The sequence below is a fragment of the Acipenser ruthenus genome, chromosome 18, assembly GCF_902713425.1.
Source record: "Acipenser ruthenus chromosome 18, fAciRut3.2 maternal haplotype, whole genome shotgun sequence".
NCBI lineage: Eukaryota > Metazoa > Chordata > Actinopteri > Acipenseriformes > Acipenseridae > Acipenser > Acipenser ruthenus.
The window spans coordinates 11,372,936-11,399,914 of NC_081206.1; the positions used below are offsets into that span (position 1 = coordinate 11,372,936).

A 26,979-nucleotide genomic window follows, 5' to 3' on the forward strand; every position below is an offset into this window, starting at 1 on the left:
TTTTGAATCGCATGTGCTGAATACTGTCAAGGTTTCTTTTTTTTCACCTTAGAAATATTGCCAGACTGCGTCCATTGCTTTCTCTACCTGCAGCTGAAAAACTGGTTCATGCTTTTGTTTTCTCCAGGATCGATTACTGTAACGCCCTGCTCGCTGGGGTGTCTAATAGCATCCTCACTAAAATTCAATTTGTTCAAAACTCTGCAGCCAGAATTTTGTCTCAGTCCTGCTCAAGAGATCACATCACTCCTGTCTTGGAGGCCTTGCACTGGCTGCCTATCAGATTCAGAATTGATTTTAAAATTAATGCTGACACATATAAGGCTCTTCATGGGCTAGCTCCGACTTATCTGTCAGATCTTTTATCTTTTTACACTCCTACTCGCAACCTCCGCTCTGCTGATCTCAGACTGCTGTGTGTCCCGCCTGTTCACCTGTACTCTATGGGCGACAGTGTCTTCTGTTGCTATGCCCCCAAATTATGGAACTCAATTCCACTAGAGATCAGGGACTCAGCTTCTTTGAGTGTTTTTAAAGCTAATTTTAAAGACTTCCTTTTTTAGAAAGGTGTTTTTATGATTTTTATGATTGTTTTATTTCCTTGTGCTTTTTTATGTATAATCTTTTTATTTATTGCTGTACTATTAATTGTGAAGCGCTCTGAGATGATTGCTTTTAAGGGCGCTATACAAAATAAAGTTTATTATTATTATATTATTCCAAAAATTTTAGGTGATGCAAAACTTTTGGCTATAGCTGTATGTGTATGCATTGATACATTTAAAGATGTTCCCAACACTTATTATATTGTTATGTGGATCCTGATTTCTGTAATAATGAAATGCATCAAGTCCTGTAAAAATAAACATTTAAAACTATGTGTTGTGTAGTCTACAGTATCTGCACCAAACAACTGTTTCTCAAAGGTGTTTCTTATGTGACATTAGCACAGGGCTGCTTTGTTACTGATTGTGTTCAAATGAAACAGCCACTGCTCAGAATGAGACCTGTCGGAAGACACAGTGAACTGGATTAGCACTCAGGGTTACAGTTCCACTTGGTAACATCACATTCTGAGATCAGCGAGTCCCAATTGTGTTAGAACAAGTTGTTACCAATCAATCAATCTATTTCATATAGCGCCTTTCATAGTGGACCACCATCACAAAGCGCTTTACAAGATGCAGTAACAAAAAAAAGCAGGAACTACAGTGAAAAACAATGCATATTACATGAAATACAGTGAAAAACAATGCATAATACATGAAATACAGTGAAAAACAATGCATATTACATGAAACAGTGAAAAACAATGCATAATACATTAAATACAGTGAGAAACAATGCATAATACATGAAATATGCATTGTTTTTCACTGTATTTCATGTATTATGCATTGTTTTTCACTGTAATACATTAAATACAGTGAAACAATGCATAATACATGAAATACAAGACTAGGATGTAAAAAGAATTCAAAAACATTGTGGATGTGAGGAGAAAAAAAATAGCAACAACACAGCTAATAACAGATATAGAACAGATACAGGCTTAAGAGCATGGAAAGCAAGGGCTCCCGAGTGGTGCATCTGGTAAAGGCACTATGTGTGGAGTACAGGATGCACTCGATGTCTTGAATGCAAGCCGAGAGCCGGACCATGGCAGAGGGGCTTCCAGGGTCCAGTTTGAAGTAGAGCTGTGTGTCGTCAGCATAGGAGTGAAACATGAGGCTGTGCTGGCGGATGAGGTGACCCAAGGGAAGCATGTAGATGTTGAAGAGAAGGGGCCCAAGGACAGATCCTTGAGGGACACCACAGGTGACCGGGTTTACTTAGATAAATCAATCAATCCTTATTTTTATATAGCGCCTTTCACGATAGATCGGTGCTAAGTGCTTTACAAAGATAAAACATTAATAAATACTACAAAAAGTAACAATAAGTATATATAGATTACATTTTGATATATTGCCAATCTACTTTGCGCTATATTGCAAATACCCTGTGAAAAAGAGGCACTGTGTGCCTGTCAGTCAGCTAATGAAGCGTGCAAAGGGAACAGGAGCCCCTGGCTCATGATCAACACTTTAATGGTAACTTGAAACGTGTTGCTCATGTTAACAATCAGATCTGAGGGCACTGTCTCACTAGAGATATAAGAACCCTTGGTCCAATCTGCAGGTGTTTAGGAGTGACAGCTTGTGGTAGGATTCCCAGCTGCAGGTGAATAGCACTCATGCATTTTGTATGCAATCTGAGATCTTTTGTAGAACTGGGACACTAGCCAAGTTACAATACTGTTACTGTACAGGATCAAACTGTATAGCAACTGCCAGCTTCTTTGTCACAATTAGCAAATTCAATTATGTTCTATCACTCTATATTGTAGTTTCTGCTTCACTCATTATTTACCATGCTTGCTAACTATTCTAGCAAAGAATGCATCTCAAAAGACTCTTCGAGCCTCGTTGTGGGGAAGTGAGGTGGGGAAGCATATCGATGCTGCACATGCTTCAGGCACTGCTCTCCACCTATGGGCTTCTGTAAACAGCGCAACCCTAACACACTTCCCTACCTCAATTTGCCACAATCCGTCTATTCAGAAGCATTTTTCTGGAATAGTTAGTAAGCCTGGTATATAATGGTACACCTATAGATAATCATGCACACCACACTCAAAGTTTATACACTTTATCATGATACTAACACCTCATCATCTAGGTCTCCCATTATCGAATTGGTATTAAACTATTCACTGCCATTTCCTTTTCTATACTGTTCTGTGCATGCTGTTATACGTCATGATCGTTCTGGTTTTCATCATTCAGATTGATTTCATTTGAATTAGCTGGGGATGTGTACTCATACTGTAATATCTGCATATATTTACTGTACTAAACTTCAGAAGCAGGCTCAGCGATCGTTAGGAAGTGAATAAAGCATTATAGATTCTACAAACCAAATAACAGGAACGAAATGAAATATTGCCAAATAGTAAATGGCATGTCTTTAAAAGCACAGGCTTCTCTTCAACTGGAGTGAGCAGTTTTGTCATGCTGTACTGCACAAGTACGAAACCACCTCCACACAGCAGCAAGTCCCAAAGCTAAGAAAGCAGAACCTTGTTGTGTATTCTACCAGCGATGGCTCTCTTACTCACAGGCCTTCGAAAAGAGCAACATCCCTTTTCTTTGAACCACAAGGACTGTTTAGAGTTTACTCTGAACAAACAGCCTTTCACTGGGATTCATTATTTATATTCGTTTCACTGTCGGCTATGAAATCCCTTCTGTTCTTAGAATCCAGCTGGGTTATCCCCTCTGGTTGTGAGTTAGTGTTAGAAAGAGTGTTAGGTAAGTACAGTGCTTCAGATCCTCCTCTGTATTAACAGCTGGTCATTCCACAGTGTAGTCTTATATGAACCCACTATTCTATATCCCAGGGTTCAGATCCACTCAATCCTGCTTATCATTTCTTATTGTTTCACTTTGCAAGAGCTTGTAGAAAATATAATATATCGAAATGCTAATTTGCGGTAAACTAGTTTTATTGCGACCTTAAACAGCTTTGTACTTTAGCTGAATACCTATTTCAAAGCAGACCGTCCATTTCTAAAGCAGATTTTTCACAGACATTATTTCAGAGTTATTTTATACAATGTATTCTTGTTGCTGTTTAGATTTCCTTTTATTTTCTGATTCAGTCATCACATCCTGGGGACTGAAGTTTAGAACATCACTAGAGCCCTGAGAATCATGTCTCAGCTTGAAGCACTTTAGTTATACATGTCCCCCAGGTAACACTTTACCCAGAGTGAATGTCACATAAACCACATCTGGTCTAAGCCTGATCCAATCATGAAACATGTGGCATTTTCTTCTACCTGCAGTAGAGCCTCAAACACCTTGGCAATGGAGGCTGTTCATATGTCTGAAATGTCTGTAACTCTGAACATGAGTTTTCAATGGTTTTAATAAATGTGTGTAAAACAATACAAGGATGCAGCACAGCAATGCAATACTCATATTGCTATGGCCATGGTTAGAAAGGTACAATAAAGTGCTTGTTTTTATTGTATTTTAAACACAGCGCAGTCATGCAGCTTGCTCAGCCATTCAGCCTCCTTTGGCTTGAAATAAAGACCTGTGTCTTTGAAACTAAAACTGCCCGTACTTGCTTTGACATCTGCCTCACCTTTCTGGTTTCATCTGCTGGTATGGTCATTTTGCCTTCATGACCAGCACGGCGCTTACAGGAGTGCCTATCTGGTTGCACTGCTCGCATGGCTGAGTGATTGCACACTTCCAGCTGCAAGAGTGGTGTGCGGTAGAGCGGGCAGTTTGTAAGTTTGGTGTTTAAGTGAGACAGGTTCATGATTACACTGTGCTGTACCTAATACACTGCCCAATAGTTCTAAGATAGTTTGGAAACACTTGCGGATTCTACATAATTCAGAAAAATTAAAAAAAGTAGGATACAAAGAAAGAATTATAGAGACGGAGTTAAGAAAAGTGGATAAACTAAAAAGAGATGATCTACTAGATTCTAAAAATAGAGATAAAAAGGTCAAAAGAGTCCCATTAGTAATGACTTACTCTAAACGTTTGCCCAATATTTCTAAGATAGTTTGGAAACACTTGCGGATTCTACATAATTCAGAAAGATTAAAAGTATTTCTTAAGGCCCCAGTTGTAGCATTCAAAAGAAAAGATAATTTAGGTGATATTTTAGTTCACAGTAAACATAAAAAAAAAATTGACAAAATAGGTTCTACGAACATGTGCACCAGTAGATGTAAAGTGTGTAAGCTATTCCATAAACATTGCTATTTTTACAGTAGGTATTAGTTTTTAGTGGATATGTGGTGTTCTTATGTTTAATTATATTTTTACTTTTGTCTATGTATTTACACACTTTACATCTACTGGTGCACATGTTCGTAGAACCTATTTTGTCAATTTTTTTTTTATGTTTACTGTGAACTAAAATATCATCTAAATTAGCTTTACTTTTGAATGCTACAACTGGGGCCTTAAGAAATACTTTTTTTAAATTTTTCTGAATTATGTAGAATCCGCAAGTGTTTCCAAACTATCTTAGAAATATTGGGCAAAATTTCAGAGTAAGAGTAATTACTAATGGGACTCTTTTGACCTTTTTATCTCTATTTTTAGAATCTAGTAGATCATCTCTTTTTAGTTTATCCACTTTTCTTAACTCCGTCTCTATAATTCTTTCTTTGTATCCTCTTTTTTTAAGATTTGTTTTTAATACATTTCTTTGTTTTACATAGTCACTTTCTTTAGAGCATATTCTTCGTATTCTTATTCCTAGACCCTTTGGGATTGCCCTTTTAGTGTGTATCGGATGTGCAGAGGACATGTGTAAATACTGATGCATGTCACTAGGTTTACAGAAGAGGTCAGTCTCAATTGAACCTTCTTCAAGTTTTACTATGGTATCTAAAAATTCTATTTGTTTCCTTGTCCATCAAAGGTCCACCTTAATATTACTGTGTATTTCATTTGCCATTTTGTGAAACTGGAAAAGAGATTCTTCTCCATGTGTCCAAACCCCAAAAATATCATCTACAAACCGAATGTATTCTAAAGGTTCTCTTTCCGATTTTCTAAGTAATTGTTCTTCCCATTTCCCCATGTATGTACTGGCAAAATGCATTCCTAATTTAGATCCTATTGCTGTACCATCGTTTTGTTTGTAATTCTTATCAACAAATGTAAAATAACTGTTTTCTAAAACTATGTTGATCATGTTCAATACCTCTGCTGTAGGTATTGATTTATCTAGTCTATTATCTAGTGCTTTTTGACAAGCTTCTAAAGTTTCTTTACGAGGGACACTTGGGTACAAGGATTTTACATCCATGCAAAATAAAATTGTATTCTCTGGGAGGTTGTGTTTTAGTGATTCAAGTCTTTTTAAAAATTGTGTTGTATCCTTAACATAGCTTGGTAATTTCTCAACGTGCGACCTAAGTTGTTTTTCTGCTATTTCAGCTATTATGTGTGTTGGATTATCAATTGTACTGACTATCATTCGCATAGGGTGATTTTCTTTGTGCATTTTAGGATTTCCTCTTGCTAGGCCTGTTCTTGCATTATGTGGCTGCATGTATTTTTTTAATTCTTTTGATATAATTTCTTTATTGTATAGTCTCTCCGCAATTTCCTTAACCTCTTTTACCGATTAATTGATCTTATTTCTCTTAACTTCTTCATATGTATCTGTATTATTTAATTCACATTCTACAGATTTTATGTAGTCATCTGTGTTCATTATCACTATTCCTGAGCCTTTATCTACTGGTCTTATCATTATATCATCATCATTTAACAACTCAGTCATAGCTTGTTCTTCAATATTGGTTAAATTAAGTTTATATATATATATATAAAGACAGACAAGTAGTAGGTGCTATGTTTTTAAAAAGCCACCAGGATGTGATGAATGAAGCACAAAATAAATCTAAACAAGATGCATCAATTAGGATAACTCTTGTACTTTCTGTCCTAAATGGAGATTGATTGATCGCACTCTGTGTGTTATTGATAACAGCCTGTTCTTGAGGAATCAGCGACAGGTTTAGCTTGACAAAGTGAGGATTTCATGTTGACTTCACTTGAAATGCATTTGAATTGCTCGGTGCTTCTGAAACGTTCTGATAAAGGAAAACGTCTGAAGACTTTGGCACGCTTCCAAAAGATATGCACACAGTTCTGGCTCAGTGGACCTGCACACAGTTCTGACTCAGTGGATCTGCACACAGTTCTGACTCAGTGGATCTGCACACAGTTCTGGCTCAGTGGACCTGCACACAGTTCTGGCTCAGTGGATCTGCACACAGTTCTGACTCAGTGGATCTGCACACAGTTCTGACTCAGTGGATCTGCACACAGTTCTGACTCAGTGGATCTGCACACAGTTCTGACTCAGTGAATCTGCACACAGTTCTGGAGGGGTGGATCTGCACACAGTTCTGGAGGGGTGCATCTGCACACAGTTCCTGCTCAGTGGATCTGCACACAGTTCTGGCTCAGTGCAGCATTGCTGGGTGGAATGATGCAGAAGTAATCTATTTATTCAATCTTCCAGAGTAAATAAAGTACCCAGGGGGCTGGTTTCTCAAAATTTATAATCCGGAAACAGTGATACAGATTTTGTAATCCTAAATTTCATGATCGAAATTACTTAAAAAAAAAAAAAAAAAAAAAAAAAAATCCTAATTGTAATTGTTTGTAATCTGGATCAATGTTATTATTATTATTTGTTTATTTAGCAGACACCCTTACCCAAGGCGACTTACAGAGACTAGGGTGTGTGAACTATGCATCAGCTGCAGAGTCACTTACAATTACGTCTCACCCAAAAGATGGAGCACAAGGAGGTGAAGTGACTTCCTCAGGGTCACACAATGAGTCAGTGGCTGAGGTGGGATTTGAAGTGGGGACCTCCTGGTTACAAGCCCTTTTCTTTAACCACTGGACCACACAGCCTCCTATTCCAGCAGTGCCATTTTCTGAAAAAACATAATCTCGATCACAGAATATAGGATTACAAAATCCGGATCACACTTATCCACGTAACAAGTTCTGAAAAACTGGCCCCAGGAGATACCAGAGAACATGTCATGATAGAGACAGACAGATCCTAATAAAGTGGCCGGCATGTGTATCTAAAAAAAACACATGATTATGAAGCTTGAAAAGAGCATTCGTTGAGGCTTTGAGAGGGTGAGAATGTAAGTATTGTTGAGGCTCTGTGCTTCTGTCTTTATGTCATGGTGAGCTAGTGTGTCATAGTGCTGCTAATGTTGCTGCCGTCATTGGTTCTCTGTTTACCACCTGTCATGGAAGGGAAGTGAGAATGTTAAAGAATTTCCCAATACAGAGAAAGAAAAGTCATGTGTAACAGAAACTAGACAACACGCACATACGCACACACAAATCCCAAACTTTCCTATGACCAATGCATTCCATAATTTAAGGTATATTCCACATTGTAGGGACACTGATGTGTCATTCTAATGTATACTGTTACAATACAATACAAAAATCACAGTTCACAATTTTGTAATTGAAATGAACATCATTTGATGTGCAATAGTGAAACAAGGGAGCGCTCCATGTGGAATGACAGGGTCTGATATTTTCTCTTCATTTTACCCTCATAAAAGAGATTTCAGGCTGCCAAGGACAACACTACACTGAATACTGTACCAGTCTGGGCCGTCACTCTTTTGGGGTAAAATAAAGAACAAATGCTCCACCCAGTGATTCAGCATTGAAAATGGATCTGATTTGGGGTATCACTGCACTTGTGTGACGGATTGCTCATCAAAATCTTTTGCATATTTTTAGAGTGGAGACAATTTCTTCAGGGATACCAAGATATTTAGTGAACAGTCTGATCGAGGCTAGCAGCAACAAACTCCCCATCCCCAGGTGTACTGCTTTCCTAGAAACAGGAGAACACATCAGGGGACCATGCTACTTGTGAGATGTCTTGCTCATTGCATGTTTGGCATATTTTTACAGTGGACATGATTATCTATTCAGAGCTAGCAAGATATTTTGTATTGCAAAGGTATAAGTGAGACAAATGGGCAATACAACCTCCACCCCAAGTCTCAAATGTAATTCTCTTATCTGTCGATACACTAAAGGTTGCAGTGGCTAGCACTTACTAATATAAAAGCACTTTGGGTGATCCAGCCTACATTACACATGTCTAAGGCAGCCAACTAGAACAGCAACCCTGTAACTTAGTCAAAACACTCTAATAATAATAATAATAATAATAATAATAATAATAATAATAATAATAATAATAATAATACCACGTTTGATGAACTGCAATACCAATCACTCATAAATAGTAAGTATAGTATAGGGAAATAAACTCCTTTAAAAGCATGTACGCTTAATACATGATTATGGTTATGTTTAGGGTTCAGTGAGACAGCGTCACTGCAGTATTGCGGACAGGGTTATTTTGCAGACGTGCTGTACAGTGTAGTTGTTTATTGTATTACTGGTACGTACAATGTAATAGTAATACAATAACACGTGTTTGATTGCAGTGACGCTGCATGAATGCTGCAGTATTTTTTTTTTTTTTGGTTTACTTTGGGAATATTAGGGCAGTTAAATCGCTGTAACGCCCCTTGTCACAGTGTGACGCAGTGTGATCGCGGAAAGCCCCTCAGTCTAACACACCCTCCCTTCTGATTGGTACTCAGGTCATGTTTGGGACTGTCTAAAGCAGACTGAATTCAGACTGACTCGAAAGTACAGAAGTGGTGGGCGTCTTTGTTGATCTCGGTATTGCTGTGCAAAACCATATTGTTTTATTTTACTGATAGATTTTTTGTTTTTGCGTTTACCTGAGAAGAGAAATGCATTTTGCCTCGGTACTCATTGTGAAGATGGCTATCGTCTTCTTTCAGGTTTGTATAAATACTTTAATCAACAAGTAGTTAAAATAAGCAGTATTTCTATAAAGTAGATTATTTAGTATTTGAGCATTAACCAAGTAGAGGTCTCGTGACACGCCACTATACAGATATATTCGAGAAAGTTGTTCATTTTAGTAAAATGCTTAATTTCCGTGCAAGCTTGTGGATTCAAATATAAAAGGTGTGGTTCTATTAATCTTTATTAATGGCAAGTGTGAGGCAGTTTCCTGTTTTTTAAATTATGTTCGTATTTTTGTGTGGCTGTGGGGATTTCCATAAAGCACAAATGTTCAACTCAATGAAATGCATTTATGAACATTTTTATAACGACTTTCTTTCTTGGTTTGTCGGTTGGCAGTGTTTAACAAAATTTAAAAAATGACGTTATTGTTGTCTTGTGTAGACCCTGGTTTCACTTTAGATGTTACGCAACCGACTTCAACGCTTCTCATCGTCTATTTGAATATGACCTAAAATAATTCTGGGAATATTGAAAAAAATTGTACTGGGAATATGCGACCAACGTACCTTACCTTTTTTGGGAGATACCGTGTAAATGGTATTAAATAATACAATATGAAGAAGGGCGTTTGATAGAAAGTATTTAAATATACCACAGCAGTTGTGCATGCATCGTATAATGTACCATCGTTTTCTCGAATTAAGATTTATTTATTATTGTTGGTCGGCCGAGTGTTTAAAGGTTAGGGAATGATGGACTTTCTGTATTAAACAAGGGCTTTGTACGTGACTGACGCGGGACTTTCCACTCGCTTCGCGCCAGCTCGGTGTGATTGTGGTTGCTGTACATGTTCAAATGAGTAAAGTACATCCTGTTTGTAATAGCCTATATTCAGCAGACCGACAGACATTGACAGGCAAGGCCCGTTCGATTAACATTGAAACTGGTGCTGTAGGTCAGCTCCACTCGCACAGTGTGGTGGTAGCAGCCCTGGTAAGAGGGAGGACAAGACTTGGTGATCAGTCACTACTGGCAAATGCCAATATACTGTACATACAAATCCTGTCGCTCAGTATACTGTACATACAAATCCAGTCACTCAGTATACTGTACATACAAAGCCTGTCGCTCGGTATACTGCACACACAAAGCCTGTCGCTCGGTATACTGCACACACAAATCCTGTCGCTCAGTATACTGTACATACAAATCCAGTCACTCAGTATACTGTACATACAAAGCCTGTCGCTCGGTATACTGCACACACAAAGCCTGTCGCTCGGTATACTGCACACACAAAGCCTGTCGCTCGGTATACTGCACACACAAAGCCTGTCGCTCTCTGTAGGAGGTACAGTGATGCTGACATCTAACCACACACCACCTGATCTCCACCACAGGTGTTTTGTGGCTTTGTGAAGAGGCGTATTGCAGAGCATTTGCAGTGTACGGTTGGAATGTAGTGACATTTTCAATGCTAGTTTTTCAGCTGATCACATTAACCCCAATGAGCTTAAATCAGGGTTTAGCTCCCCTAAATGGAGACTTTCTATTCAGTAGTTCTTTTTTTGTCTGCTTTTCACTTGCTGGCATTTTTAAATAACCCCGCTTCAATCTTTTTAAAGCAGTTTGATCTTCACGCGCCCTCCTGTCTGATCCAGTAAAGTAACATTATTCAAAAATATGACTTGATGCCACAATTCTTTGGTTGTAAAGATTCATAGTTGCAGCACTGGGTTATATAGAGGCACCAAAAAAATATGTGTGCACAGCTTTATACTGTACAGGACAAAAAATGGAAACTCCTGCTGAATTGAGCACACGTTTTCGTGTAAAAGTAAGAGCCCTTCATTTTTTATTACTTATAGGAAACAGGTTAAATATTGCTGTGTGTGGAGATAAGGATATTGATTTTTTCAGGTTTTTTTTTTGTTTAGTTTGGGGTTTTTTCGGTTTTTATTATTGTTTTGCAAAATTGGTTATTTTCGGCTATTAAAAATAAACACCACTCAAACATATCAACTTTCGGTTTCTATAATTTAAATTAGTCACATTTTCCTTAATTGTAGTACTTTGTAACTGTAAGTCTAATGTAATTATTTAGGCTACTTAATAATAATAATAATAATAATAATAATAATAATAATAATAATAATAATAATAATAATAATAATACAACTGTTTACTTAGAGTCTACATTTAGGATTCAGGTAATTGTGAGAAGTAAAAGGTCCCACAAAAAGGGAGACAAAACCGAACCAGGTAACTACAGGCCAATAAGCCTGACTTCTATTGTATGTAAACTTATGGAAACTATAGTAAGATCCAAAATGGAAAATTACCTATATAACCTAGGTATGTTACCTATGTTACCTAGGTAACAATATCCTGGGAGACAGTCAGCATGATTTTAGGAAAGGGAGAACGTGTCTAACTAACCTGCTTGATTTTTTTTTTGAGGATGCAACATCGACAATGGATAATTGCAAAGCATATGACATGGTTTATTTAGATTTCCAGAAAGCTTTTGACAAAGTCCCGCATAAAAGATTAATTCTCAAACTGAACGCAGTAGGGATTCAAGGAAATGCATGCACATCGATTAGGGAGTGGTTAACATGTAGAAAACAGAAAGTACTGATTAGAGGAGAAGCCTCAAAATGGAGCGAGGTAACCAGTGGTGTACCACAGGGATCAGTATTAGGTCCTCTGCTATTCCTAATCTACATTAATGATTTAGATTCTGGTATAGTAAGCAAACTTGTTAAATTTGCAGACAACACAAAAATAGGAGGAGTGACAAACACTGTTGCAGCAGCAAAGGTCATTCAAAATGATCTAGACAGCATTCAGAACTGGGCAGACACATGGCAAATGATTAATAGAGAAAAGTGTAAGGTACTGCACACAGGCAATAAAATTGTGCATTATAAATATCATATGGAAGATACTGATACATAGGAATCTATGAAAAAGACCTAGGAGTTTATGTTGACTCAGAAATGTCTTCATCTAGACCAGGGGTGCACAACCTTATTTTTGTGAGGGCCAGATCATGAAAAAGACAACTGGCCACAATGCACGTTGTAAAATGCAATGCCTATATATATATATATATATATATATATATATATATATATATAATATATATAAAGCTGAGGGATGTTGGGCTCCAGTGAAGTGGTGGCTACTCTAAGCACTGCATGCAGGTTATCATCTGTCAGCCTTGTTCTGAGGTGTGACTTGTTTAGCTTTATAAGGGAAAACACTTGTTCACAGTTATAAGTGCTTCCAAACAAAGACAGCAATTTCAAAGCTTCTCTCCTAAGATTAAGAGACTGATTGTGGTCCAGTGATGGGTAGAATTCTAGGAGAGGCCGGTCCCTGTGTTTGCTCTTCAGCGCAGTGGAACACTGCAGTTCAATAACTTCAAGCTGGAGATCGTCAGGCACGCTTTCTGCATCAACAAAGAAGGGATCCGCAAAGAGTTTAAAAGAGGCTCGCTCGCTCCTGAATTGCTCAAATCAGCTGGCAAACACCTCATGTAGTTCTTTCAGGACACTTGCATGGCGTTTCCATTTGTATGTCTCTTCACATGGAAAGGCTTGTTGACATGTTTCAAAGTATGTCAGCTTCCCTTTCTCGAGCTGGTTTGTTAACAGCTTTCATTTCAAACGCACACACTGCCTCAAACAAATCTCAAATGAGATGCTGACTTCCTTGTAACTTTAGGTTTAAATCATTTAAATGTGAGTCAAAAAAGCCAGATCAGCAATCCAGTTGCTTTCTTCCATGACAGACATGTCTCTTCCCTTCTCTTGCAGAAAATGTTTTATTTCTTTTCGCAGTGAAAAGAACCTCTTTAGGACGTTGCCCCGGCTAAGCCATCTCACTTCAGTGTGATAAATCAAGTGGCGCTAATATTCTCCAAAAAAGACTGAAGTCCATAGTGATTCAAAGATCGCGAACGAATAAAGTGAACTGTGGATACAACAAAGTCCATCATTTCTTTAGACTTCTGGTATTTTGCACACAAGGCCTCCTGGTGTATTATACAGTGATACTGCTTCAGCAGCGCAGCTCGATCCCCGATGTGCTTTTTTAAACACTCTATAAAACTGTTAGTCTTGCCAGCCATAGCCGGAGCACCGTCAACAGCTTTCTTAAAAGCATTAAAGATGTCAGATCCAGTGGTTCTGCCATGCAGAGAAACTAGAGATGCCTTCTCCTGGTGTTCTTCAAATGTTTCTGTCACTCCACGAATGAAAATTAAAAGTTGGACTGTATCAGTGGCATTGTTGCTTTCGTCCAGAGCAGCAGAGAAATACACAATATTTTTGCCTTTGCTTTTTGACATGAATTTGCGAGAAAGAGCATTCCACATTGGCACTGGATACGGGCACTGCCAACATAATCCAATGGTGGCCACTGTACATGCTGCCCCTTCCAATCCGCTGTGCTGTAATTTCAGTGTTTGTAGGGGGTCCACTGAGCATGTATTCCACAAACTGTTAAAGATTAAACTGTCATGAAAGTTTTGTGAAAATTGCTCCTTATGTAGAGGGTCAGTAACTTGCACATTTATAAAGAAAATGAGGATCTCATGTGATCTTTTTTATGTACTGTTATTGTTCTTTTGAGTTCCTCAATTAAAAAAAAACATTTGGTTACAAAAAAAATATATATATATATCTATATTGCTAATGCTGTGTTTTATCGGTTTTAAAAAATAAAAACCGAATTTTCTAGGTAGGTCTTCGGGGGTGTTTTTTAGGTTATGTTCTGGTAGGGTTTTTCCAGTATAGGAATTTTCTAAACCTTTTGTAAAGGTATAATACAATGGTTATTTCTGGGTTTGATTTGAGTACTCTGGAAGACTGAAGAAATGCAGTGGTTTACTTAAGCATTGTTACAGATCAAGATGATGCACTTGAACAATGCATTCGTCATCATGATCACCTGCCAGTCTCTCTGCGCTAGTTGTGTGAAATATTAATGACTGAATAGATCCCTTCAGACACCTTCCAGCACCTTGTGGAGTCTATGCCATGCCGTGTCAGGACTGTGATCAGGGGAGACGATGGCCTGATAGGTGAAGGTCATAACAGTGACTAGACCGTGTCTGTGTATAAACTGGGTGGTATGTGAGATTATTGTAATGCTATTCAGTGTGTATATAAACTGGGTTATAGTGATGTTATTGTAATGCTATTCAGTGATGCACTGTCCCAGTAGGGGGCTGTCTGGGCGGGTCTTGTTAGTTACCTCTGCTTGCTGTTTCAGTTAGGTGGGACCTCTCCTTCAGGGGGAATCTCCCCAAGTTGGTTAGCCAAGGGGATCTTTTGAAAATCCCTGGCCTTGCTAATGCACAAGCTGCTGCAAGCGTCTTGAGTTTTACACAGGAAATGATCTGTTTGAGTCACTTCCTGACACCTGCTCTGGGGAACCTTTTTGAGGGATATTCTGATTAAGTGGGTTATTTTTCTTATACTTTTCTATTGGGAAGGAGACACTTCTTCACACACACACAGGAGTGAGGGGATGGAATGGGCTACCAAGTCACGTTATTGATGCAGAATCACTTGGATCCCTATAGACCCAACTTAACAAAGCTCTGAGATCAATCTGCTACTAGGTACTGGACAAGCTGAGATTTGCTGAATAGTCTCCTGTCGTTTGTAAATTCTTGTGTTCTGAGCCAAGCTAGTGAAGGCACTGGAGTGGGATGAGTCATGCACTCAGGATCTGGCTGGTTTGAATCCTCAGGTAGCGCTGCATTGGCCTTTGCGCTCTTGCATCTGCTGAGACCTAAAAGAAACTACTACTGATTAAAAATCTCATTAAAGTCGCCGCTTTCTATTTTGTACTGCAATCCTCTTTTCTTGTACTCCAAATAAATATTACAACTGCAGTACCACTGATCAAATAATAGTTATGTTTTTTGAGTAACGCAAAAAAAAAAAAAAAATTGTTTTCGGCCTGTATATAGGTTGCTTATTTGAAGTTTTGTAATATGAACTTTGTTTTTCCTTAAAAGGAAACAGAATGTTCATAAAAGGAAAAACTGGTACGAATGTTGTACTGGAGCAAAGGAAGCAATGCCCCTTTGTGTGCATACATTAATATTGCTTTATTCACAAAATAACATAATAAAATGGTTAAACTTGCTGAGGTTTTGTTAATTATCCAGATAATTTAATAATTTAAGCAATAATCAATAGATTCATCTACAAGATTAATCGTTTCATGCAGCACTAGTACATTCTCTGATTCCCTAGGTCAAGTATAGTAATTTAAACTCTTCTGTAGATTTGGTACACAGCTGTGTTCTATGATTGTCAGGCAAGTTCCATTACGAGGGTAGTTAAAAACTTTCACTAGCACCCATTGATTTAACGAGTGACATTCTGTCAAAGCTACCGTATGTGCATGTCACATGGCACGATGACACATAGGAATGCTTTGTTTCTGTACACATTTGTGAAATGCATGACAAGTGGAGTACATGTGGAGATGGTACAGTAAGTGTCAGCCCTTTCACGAGCATGGAGAATGGGGGTTTCAAAGCTAACATCGTACCTCCTCTTGTATTTCAGGGGTGCAGATCCGCTCCGACCTGTGGACCGGTACAATACCTTGATGAAAACAATAAGTGCTGTGAAAAGTGTCCGATGGGTAAGTCTAGTATTCTACCACTCTTGTCAAGGAACCAGACTCAATCCCTCATATCTGTAATGCCCTTCCCAGCCTCTGAGTCTTACACTTTTATCACCAGCGGACAATAGCAGAGTTCAAGGTTCAGAGTTTTGATTACATGGGTTACAGCACACCCTGCAAGGTTCCCTTTGCTGTGCTGCGTGTTATATTTGTAAACGTGTTGTCTACTTTAATCACACATCATGGTAATAAATCAACTGGGCAATACATTTCTCAACATTTTACTTGGGAGCGCTGGCCAGGAGAAAAAGCATTTCTCTTCTGTGCATCGCAGTGTATCCAGATCACAGCACCGGGTTTCTGTTCCCACAATATGGCATTCGATTCAATCTGAGCACCAGCATTGTTGCAGAAGGGAGCATGAACTGGATACACCGCAGTGTTCAGAAGAAAAAAAAAAAAATCCAGTCAACATTACCCTGTAAAATGAATTCCCTAGTTTATTTACCTATAATGTGTGAATAAAAGAAATCTCAAAACAATGTGAAATATTTTGAAAGGAATCTCCTGTGGTATGGACAACACGTGATGCAGCAAAGTAAAGCAATGTGTTTCTGGTAAACACTGCAGGGGTTCTGGAACAACTGTTTTCAAAGATATGCATAACATAGATGCTAGAACTTGTACAGTAAGGAACATTTTCATGTTGAATATGTATTTGTCAGTTATTAATTCTTTACCATAATCCATATAAATGAACAACCCTATTAGTAGACATACAGACTCAGGTGTGACTTTCTCATGCTGTGATGAGAATCAGTTCATCAGAGCGGATTTACCAGAGAGTTCAAACTCCTGGTACATGGTCATTTTAATAAACAAGGAGAGTGCTGAAACCCCGGACGGGGGGCAGGGATTCAAGCCCAGCATGTAGTCTTATTGACAAAATATTGTAATAATCCATTAGTCAAATGGTACTATCGAACGTCACCTCAGAAATGGATGTAGTGGATGCTAATCTGCTCTTTGCAAAAGGGCAAAAGTAAAAAATGCATGTGCTTGGGGGGAAAAACGGCATTTGTTGTTATTACCTAGATTTAATTTCCAGCAAAGGTTTTTGGGAAGCTGTGCTCTGAGTCTGGCATTACAAAATAGTTCAACACAATTACATTTGATGTGAGATTTAACATGATCATGCTTTGAGAACGGGGTCTCCGAATATGCGTTTGTTTTCTCACCCCCCTTGTGTGTTCTTCAGGTGAGAAGAGAGTGTCTGGATGTGAAAGCCCAGTATGTGTACCTTGTGGGGATGGAGAGTACATGCCAGAATACAACCCCAAGACATCCTGCATTGTGAAGACATACTGTGATCCAAGTAGGGCTTCAATTACATTTGTATTTTTTTAGAAATTTTGGTTTTGCATTTTAGTAGAAGGGGATAGACTGATTGGCACAGTACAGTTAATCAACTACTGATCACCATGGCTTTTATTTTGCCTCCATTAACATTCATAATTCATTGATCGATTAATTGCCCTGGTGCCCTATTTGGAGCCTCATGCTGTAGCTAGTTACCCAGAAACACCTGCTTTCCCTGCTCTAGACTAAAACTTGCTTTGTATGTACATTTTAAACTTTACTCCTCTTATATTTTATTATTATAATAGTAATATGAACATTCATGTTTTAAGAGAGAGGATGCCTAAGGCACATCTGGTAAAGGCTCTCTTCCTGGAGTGCAGGATGTGCCCTATAGCTTGGAGATCACCAGTTCGAATCCAAGCTATGCCACTGCCAACCGTGGATGGGAAGTTTCCAGGGGGCGGCGCACAATTGGCCGAGCGCCTCCCGGGCCTGGTAGGGGTTAGGGCAGCTGGGGAGTCCTTGGCTCACCGCACACCAGCGACCCGTGGCTGGCCGGGCGCCTGCAGGCCGGCCTGTACACAATTCAGAACTGCATGGTCCTCCAACGCTGTAAGTTCTGGATATGGCTGCACGGCGGGCTTGCAGAGTGAAAAAAAGCGGACGGCATCATTTCGGGGGACGCGAGTGCTCGTCTTCCTCTCTCCCGAGTTCGGGGGTTGCAGCGGTGAGCCAGGTTGAATAATAATTGGACATTCCAAATTGGGAGAATTAGAAAATGAATAAAAATTGTAAAAAAATAAAAAAAAGTAATGAAATGTATGAGGATGTTGCATTGATTTTTTCAAAAAGTGTATCTTGATAAATTGTACATCACTCTCGTTAAAAATGCAAGCTTGCAGGTTTTGACGGGACATTGAGATTTCATGTATTGCTCTTCATTTGCAGATCTTAACTTTGTTTATAAGACTCATGGGAGCCGTTTTGAAAATGCACAGTGTTTATGCAAAGAAGGGACCCATTGCTCCAGTGTGGACTGTGACACCTGCAATGCAAACACAGAATGTGACAAAGGACATGGAGTCAAGGCAGCAGGTACTAGTGCTGCACACATGCCAGGCCTCACAGGGTACAAAGCAGAACACCGGTCTGTTACTGCAGAAACAATGGGGTTTTGAAATAGCTTGACAGGACCTTGCATGAATGAAATATTGGTAGCACTTAATGGTTAATTGCTATGAATTTCAATACAGTTTTATAATACATGTTTTTTTTCATTATAGTAATTTTAATAGCTTTGTCCCTTGCTTTGAACTTATTCAGGGTAGTTCTGTTGGTCCAACATTTTCTTTTTCTAAATCTGGCTTTGTGCTTGTCCTGGAAAACTCTTCCTTTTCTATTCAGGGTAATAGTATATAGTGTAACGGTACGAGAGACTGGAGACGACTCGGGACCAGCGTCAGGGTAATAGTATATAGTGTAACGGTACGAGAGACTGGAGACGACTCGGGACCAGCGTCAGGGTAATAGTATATAGTGTAACGGTACGAGAGACTGGATACGACTCTGAACCAGCGTCAGGGTTATAGTATATAGTGTAACGGTACGAGAGACTGGAGACGACTCGGGACCAGCGTCAGGGTTATAGTATATAGTGTAACGGTACGAGAGACTGGAGACGACTCGGAACCAGCGTCAGGGTTATAGTATATAGTGTAACGGTACGAGAGACTGGAGACGACTCGGGACCAGCGTCAGGGTTATAGTATATAGTGTAACGGTACGAGAGACTGGAGACGACTCAGAACCAGCGTCAGGGTTATAGTATATAGTGTAACGGTACGAGAGATTGGAGACGACTCGGGACCAGCGTCAGGGTTATAGTATATAGTGTAACGGTACGAGAGACTGGAGACGACTCAGGACCAGCGTCAGGGTTATAGTATATAGTGTAACGGTACGAGAGATTGGAGACGACTCGGGACCAGCGTCAGGGTTATAGTATATAGTGTAACGGTACGAGAGACTGGAGACGACTCGGGACCAGCGTCAGGGTTATAGTATATAGTGTAACGGTACGAGAGACTGGAGACGACTCGGGACCAGCGTCAGGGTTATAGTATGTAGTGTAACGGTACGAGAGACTGGAGACAACTCGGGACCAGCGTCAGGGTTATAGTATATAGTGTAACAGTACGAGAGACTGGAGACGACTCAGGACCAGCGTCAGGGTTATATCCACATGTATTACGGGAGAAAGTCCTAGCAAGTTTGTAAGAAAGAACCACCTTCTCGTATCCCACAATCCACTGAATAAAGGGCTAACTGATCTAAAGAAGTGTCTTTGACTGGTCACCTAGCTGCTTGTAAACATCTGTGGGCTCAGCAATGTGCCTAAATTGAAAGTGTGTTTTTTCTTTGGCTGAACAGAGTTAAGTCTAGAAATGGTCAGTGCTAAATATGTGTTGATCATTGTAATGGAAATATATTTTCTATAAAGTATAATATTTTCTAAAAGTCTTACATTGTTTTGTTACATTGTGCATTTTATAATATAACCCTATACTGTAACCGTATTTTCCTAGTGTTACTATTGTGATGCACCAGGACATCAAGTATAACAAAGAACGCGGAAACGCACCAAATTTGAAAAACAAATAATACATAACAAACACTCTTCAATGCATTCCACACACCCCTCTTCATCATCCTCAATAATATGGAAAGTAACACCAACTGAATTAAGAAGCTGGATATCAGTCAAGGCAAGTATAACTTACCTGTCTGTCTGTCTGTTTGTCTGTCTCTACAGCTACTGAGCAGAAAGACACTGAGTGTGAGGCTTGCCCTAAGAACTACTACTCCAACATCACGTCAGCAAAAGAGCCCTGCATTCCTTGGACATCGTGAGTGTTGATCGAAGACCTTCTAAAACTCAGCATTGATACAACGGTTTACAAAAGTGTACATGCACAATCCCCCCAAAAAGAGCTTTGATGCTGCACCTGTAAAGGAGCAATTACCATTTAGAGGAGAATCGATCAGGGCTGTCCCTCCCAATGAGAGGAGAGCAGGGCTGGGCTGTCCCTCCCATTGAGGAGAGGAGAGGAGAGCAGGGCTGGGCTGGGCTGCCCCTCCCATTGAGGAAAGGAGAGCAGGGCTGGGCTGGGCTGTCCCTCCCATTGAGGAGAGCAGGGCTGTCCCTCCCATTGAGGAGAGGAGAGCAGGGCTGGGCTGGGCTGCCCCTCCCATTGAGGAGAGGAGAGCAGGGCTGGGCTGGGCTGCCCCTCCCATTGAGGAGAGGAGAGCAGGGCTGGGCTGGGCTGCCCCTCCCATTGAGGAGAGGAGAGCAGTGTTGGGCTGGGCTGCCCCTCCCATTGAGGAGAGGAGAGCAGGGCTGGGCTGGGCTGTCCCTCCCATTGAGGAGAGCAGGGCTGTCCCTCCCATTGAGGAGAGCAGGGTTGGGCTATAAACCAACACCAATGCAGTTTTAGTTCATGTAGTATTGAACAGTGTAGATTTAAGTAAATGTAGCTGACACAATAGTTCATAAATTGTCTCCGCCATGCACATGTGTTCAATTTATAGATCTCCAGTGTGCAGTTTTGTAAGAAACGTGTTTTCATTTTAAAACATGATATGTTTGTACTACTCTAGGTTAAAGAAGTCTTGTACTTCCTGGGTCATTTCACCTGTAGGATGAAATTGTTCCCACATTTTCACAGGCTTCTTTCCTGTCATTAACCAATCAGCTGCTTCCCCTATTGACTGACATGCTTTCAGCCAGTAGCATGCTTTGACCCAAAAGACACTGGTGAGGTGACATGACCTAGGAAGTAAAGCAGTAACTGACTTCCTGAAAGGCAAGGCAAGCAAACTGGGAGCTTGCTTTAACCTCGTGTAGTACCAGATGTGTGTTTTAAAATTAAATGAATTGCACTTTCAAAACTGCAAATCTGAGACCTGTGCAGCTGATGGAAGTGAAAGATTGGAACTAACCTGATGTGTTTGGGCTGTTTGTGTGCCAGGTGTGCACCAGGATTCGTCGTGAAAATAGAAGGCACAGCAACCTCTGATGTCGTGTGTGGTGAGTGATATTATTATTATTAGTAGTAGTAGTAGTAGTAGTGTTGTTGTTGTTGTTGTTGTTGTTGTTGTTGTTGTTGTTTATTTGGGAGACGTCTTTATCTAAGTCTCAGGAGAGCTGACACGGACTCACTGGAGTTGAACACTGTATTTGTGTACTTCCCCTGGTTAAAGCCGTTGTTATTTCTACACAGTATTCTGAACTGCCATTGCTTATTTTTTTTTTTTTTTTTTAATTTAGTCGTTGTCAATTATCTTACCCCGGTTTTCACCCCAGTTTAGCATGCCCAATTAGTATCTATATCCCCGGCTCACCGCTCGCAACCCCCCCGCCGACTCGGGAAACGGAGGCTGGAACACGCGTCCTCTGAAACGTGCTCCTTCCAAGCCGTCATTTTTCGCACTGCAGATCCACAGCAATGCCACCAGACCTATAGTGCCGGAGGACAACACAGATCTGGCGGCTCCGCTGCAGAGCCACAGGCGCCCTATCGGCCACAGGGGTCGCTGATGCGCGGTTAGCCGTAGATTCCCCTGCCGACCTAAGCCCTCCCTACCCAGGCAGCGCTCAGCCAATTGTGCGCCGCCCCCTAGGAACTCTCGGTCACGGTCAGCTGTGACATAGCCTGGACTCGAACCTGCGATCTCCAGGCTATAGGGCACATCCTGCGAGGAGCGCCTTTACTGGATGCGCCACTCGGGAGCCCCTGAACTGCCATTTCACTATTGATGCAATATAATACCAATCTGTGAGCAGTGCAGCGGTCTCATTGCTTTCATTTCACATTACTGTAAAATCTTGGTTATTCAGGTCTCATGCCCTGTAAACCTTGCCTTTCCAGCCCCCAGTGTGTGGTATTTACAGCACAGTTCAGGATCTGGTGTTTACAGCACAGTTCAGGATCTGGTGTTTACAGCACAGGTCAGGATCTGGTGTTTACAGCACAGTTCAGTACTCTGTTGTATATATTCATGTTAATCAGCACTCAGATATCCATTACCCAGATACATGTCAGTCGCGTTTTACAAGCCCAAAATCAATCACCTATATATATAGGTGATTTCCGACTTCGTCACCAGTTTTCTGATACAAAGCCCATCTCTTTAATGTTACAATGTACTTGTTTATCCGTCACAGCCCGTGGTTTTTTTTGTTCTTGTTGTTCATCACTCAGGAAGTGTGGTCTGCCGGTTAGATACAGGGGTAGCAGTGGAGGGGGTGGGGGGTTTGGGTCACTTCCTGATTTTGTGTTTCACTCCCGTCAAGCTGTCGCCCACCCTTCTAAATCCAATAGAAACCCAGCACAGCGGTAATCAGAGTCTCAGAGGTTATAAAACAACAAGGGGCTTGAGGCTTAGCGCTTTCAATTTGTCTTCCAGGTCCCGGTGAACGAGACGAGAGAGTTGCCATGGCAGTCTGGATTACAGTGGGGGTTCTTGCAGTTCTGGTAGCAGTGGGCTTTAGTGTTTACACACAAAGAGGTAAGGGGAGCCTGTGGGAGTTTGCAAACACTTCCTGCTCGTAATATCTCATAAACCATTTCAATGACAACTTCATATTTTCAGTAGTTTGGCAAAATCTTACGGCACCCTTCACTTTGACCTAAGATGGCCACCATATTGGGGTCATGTGACTTTTTGGTTTCCCATGTGATAAAGATCTTCAACACACACATATATTCTGCAATCTCCTGGGTTAACTTTGATTGTGGGTGTCAAAGCTTCCTATCTCAGAAACCATGTGAGCTAGTGTCTTCATATTCACAGGGTTATATGAACTCTGCATGCTTTGTGTGTTGCTGACCACAACACTGGCCTGTATCGAGGTCATTTGAAGTTACAGCTGCATTGAGACGGTAGAGTGTGAGCTGCTGTTGACTGGTTGGTACTCCGCTGCCTTCAGTGCCGTTGCCAGTGCTGTCCAGTAAACAAAACGTTCCCTGCCGCATTTCTTTAATGGCCATATCAATGTTACAGACCCCATGCTTCCACAGGGTCTTTCCAGTAGGTAAACTGCTGTATTCTATGATTCTCTCAATAAACTTCCATTACAGCGGGGATCAGTAGCACCTTTTCACAGCCTCCTTGTTTCTAACCTCTGGACATCCTGTCCATATTACTTCATGTTTACAAACCATTCGATCTGATAGGACATACCTCGTAGGTTATGCTACCGTGGATGCTTTGTCCTCAAACTCCCCTCTAGGTGTTCATTAGATAGTGATGTTTAGGTTAATCCTGGGCTGTGTCTTAATTGGACCCCACAATCGCATCAGCACTGCTTCCTGTCTTCCTGCTCTTCTCAAGCCAGTGAGTGTATAACAGTGACACCCAAGACCACCCAAGTGACATTCAAACCTGCAGACAAGTGACAGCCATTGTACAACCCGCAAAGTAGAGTGTGATCACTGTGTGAGTGATGGAAAAAACTGGAGTTTGTCATTATAGGATTGCATGTACAATCCATTCATTGATGGGTTCTCATAATTCAAGTTACAAATGATATTAGTGCTATTGTTTTCTTTTTTATTGTATTGATTTGAAATGTCATTTTAATAGTTTAGGTCAGATTCATAATTGTCCAAAATGTTCTCAAGGAAAGGAGTTGCCCTGGATTTCATTGGCCTTTTCTTTGCTAACTGTCTGTCAGATTAAGTCTACATATCCCATTCGTTTGGGTTGCCTGCGACATTCTGGAAACGGAGTCAGTGGATACACTTATCTTGAGCGCTTCTGGCCATGTATCACGATAAAAACAATATATATCTCTGTTATGGTATATATAATGTAAATCATTATTCACCAATACACAGTCGATATTATGAAATACAAACTAGTATTTGCCCAGTGTTCATGTCACATGGTGTTAGGGTAAGGGTCGCATTGCCAGTGTTCATGTCACATGGTGTTAGGGTAAGGGTCTCATTGCCAGTGTTCATGTCACATGGTGTTAGGGTTAAGGTCACATTGCCAGTGTTCATGTCACATGGTGTTAGGGTTAGGGTCACATTGCCAGTGTTCATGTCACATGGTGTTAGGGTTAGGGTCACATTGCCAGTGTTCATGTGACATGGTGTTAGGGTAAGGGTCTCATTGCCAGTGTTCATGTCACATGGTGTTAGGGTTAAGGTCACATTGCCAGTGTTCATGTCACATGGTGTTAGGGTTAGGGTCACATTGCCAGTGTTCATGTCACATGGTGTTAGGGTTAGGGTCGCATTGCCAGTGTTCATGTCACATGGTGTTAGGGTCGCATTGCCAGTGTTCATGTCACATGGTGTTAGGGTTAGGGTCGCATTGCCAGTGTTCATGTCACATGGTGTTAGGGTAGGGTTGCCAGTGTTGTCTTTACAATGCATATCTTCTACTAAATGATTTCACTCATGAAGAACTTGTGGGATATTGGTCATCCTATTGTGTGCAATAACCACAGTACTCCATGAATGTTTGTGTCTCCTCTACGCTATAGTCTATATTGCTTAATAAAGGGGTTGCACTATTTTACATACCGTTTCTTTTGTCTTGCTGCTTTCAGTTATGCTTTTGTCTTTCTCATTGTTCATCACTCAAAGTGTGGTCTGCTGGTTAGATAGAGGGTTAGGGTTTTTGGTTTTTTTTTAAACCATACTGCATTTGTATAAAGAAATACCAGTTTGTGCAACCATGCTGATAACATTTCTGTTATTCTTTACAGCAAAGCTGACGGAGCACTGCAAAAAGGTATGTCTTTAGAAAAAACAATGTTTGATATAAATGTTTGCTCTCCACCCCCAAGTTCTGTGTGTGCTTGTCTTGTCTTCCAGGAAGTCTCTTATTGATTTACTTAATTGTTCATTTCACCTTGGCAGTGTCTTCTGGGTCATGTTACTGGCTGAAAGCATGTCAGTCAATAGTGGCAGCAGCTGATTGGTTATTGAAAGGGAAGAAGCCAGTGAAGGGGAGGGGGCAGTTTCACACTGGGTGATCCAGGAAGTGCAAGACAGTGTAAAAGCATGGCTTGCAAATAGATTACTTGAGCCTAGTGTATTCTCGGGTACCGTGTTTTAAAATGAAAATATATATTGTGCTATACATGTGCTTGCTGCATTCTTTAAAACCCCATATCCAGTGAATACTTATCAGATGACACCCTGTGTTTCAGCATAAGGGACAATACCACACAGTGCCAGCGCCAGCTAAGGAGGCCAACAACCCTGTAGAGATGGATGACCAGCAGCCTCTCGAGGAACCAGAACCCAAGAGTCCCACTGAGGAAACTCTGTCCGACGGGAAAAGGCTGGTGACCCAGGAGGTGGGGAAGGACTCCCACATGCCAGAGCAAGATTCACAAGACTCCCGCTTCTGAGGAGAAGCCAGCAGACAAGCAGCTGTGAGATGAGGAGGCAACACTAACCCGGGACTGCACGCATCAATTCATTACACCTCCCAGGGGCTAGGGGGCAGTACGCTGTGTTCTGCAAAGATTACAGCTTTTTGTGGAGTATAAGACAATTGCATCTCTGCACAGCAGTGAATGACGGTGGATCAGAAAACGGGAGGACTGGAGCATTAAATGTTTGTTGTGTTTTCATTGTAAATACACTTCTTTTTTTTTTTTTTTTGCCCGTATTTATATCTTAATTTCAACACGGGTCAAAGCAGGCTAAATTCCCCTATACCTTGCAGTACCAGAAAAAACATAAGAGCATTCACGAATGAGAGGAGGCCGTTCAGCCCATGTAAGCTCGTCCAGTTCCTAACAGCTGTTTGATCTCAGAACTTTGTCAAGTTGGGTCTTAAAGTGATTCAGCATCAACAACATGACTAGGTAACCTTTTCCATCCCCTCCCCACTCCCGAAGAAGTGTCTCCTTCCCACTGCCCTAAGAACTAACAGGCAAGGGCAGCTACAATAGGACGAGGCTGCTATGTGTAGAATGGTATCAACACGTTAGCATTAACATCCACACTGCTGGTAATCCATCGCAGTACCATTCTACTGTGGATCAGCCTGCTACTGAATTAGCAGGACCACACTGCAATGCCTGTTCCAAATTCATTGGCTTTCAAAAGTTTAAACGTTTTCAATATATTAAACAACTTTCAATGATCTTCATAGGCAAGCATTTTGCAGCAACATAAAAAAAAAAAAAAACATGAAGAAACGTCATTTTTTAAAGTATTAATGTTGTACAGTAGGTTTCTGGTTTGATATTGTGATGTTCTCCAAAAGGGTGCTCTCCTTTATTAAATGTATATATGTACTTAATAAAACATTTGTCATGCGTGTTGTTAAAAGTATGTATTTGTTCACAATATTTAATCATTTGCAGTAGTTTGGGGTTTTCTGTCTAGGTAATTTTATTTATTGCCAATTTATGTTTTGAAGAAGGCACAAAAAAAACTCAGCTAGAAAACCAAGTATTGAAGGTTAAGCAAAAGAATGAAATACTGTTTTT

General features: G+C 40.5%; 2 protein-coding genes across 2 annotated transcripts in view; both read left to right on the forward strand.

Annotated features, from left to right (window-relative positions):
• LOC131698709 (zona pellucida sperm-binding protein 3-like) overlaps positions 1-26,979 on the forward strand; it is a 177,438-nt gene that overhangs the window by 22,051 nt on the left and 128,408 nt on the right. The gene's annotated exons all lie outside the window — the stretch shown is intronic.
• Positions 9,281-26,805, forward strand: LOC117968456 (tumor necrosis factor receptor superfamily member 5-like). Its single transcript, XM_058991214.1, has 9 exons — positions 9,281-9,466; positions 16,034-16,112; positions 17,353-17,469; positions 18,405-18,551; positions 20,269-20,362; positions 21,485-21,543; positions 22,923-23,024; positions 25,237-25,262; positions 25,684-26,805. Exons 1-9 carry the CDS (start codon positions 9,416-9,418, stop codon positions 25,885-25,887), a joined length of 879 nt encoding a protein of 292 aa, XP_058847197.1. The 5' UTR covers positions 9,281-9,415; the 3' UTR covers positions 25,888-26,805.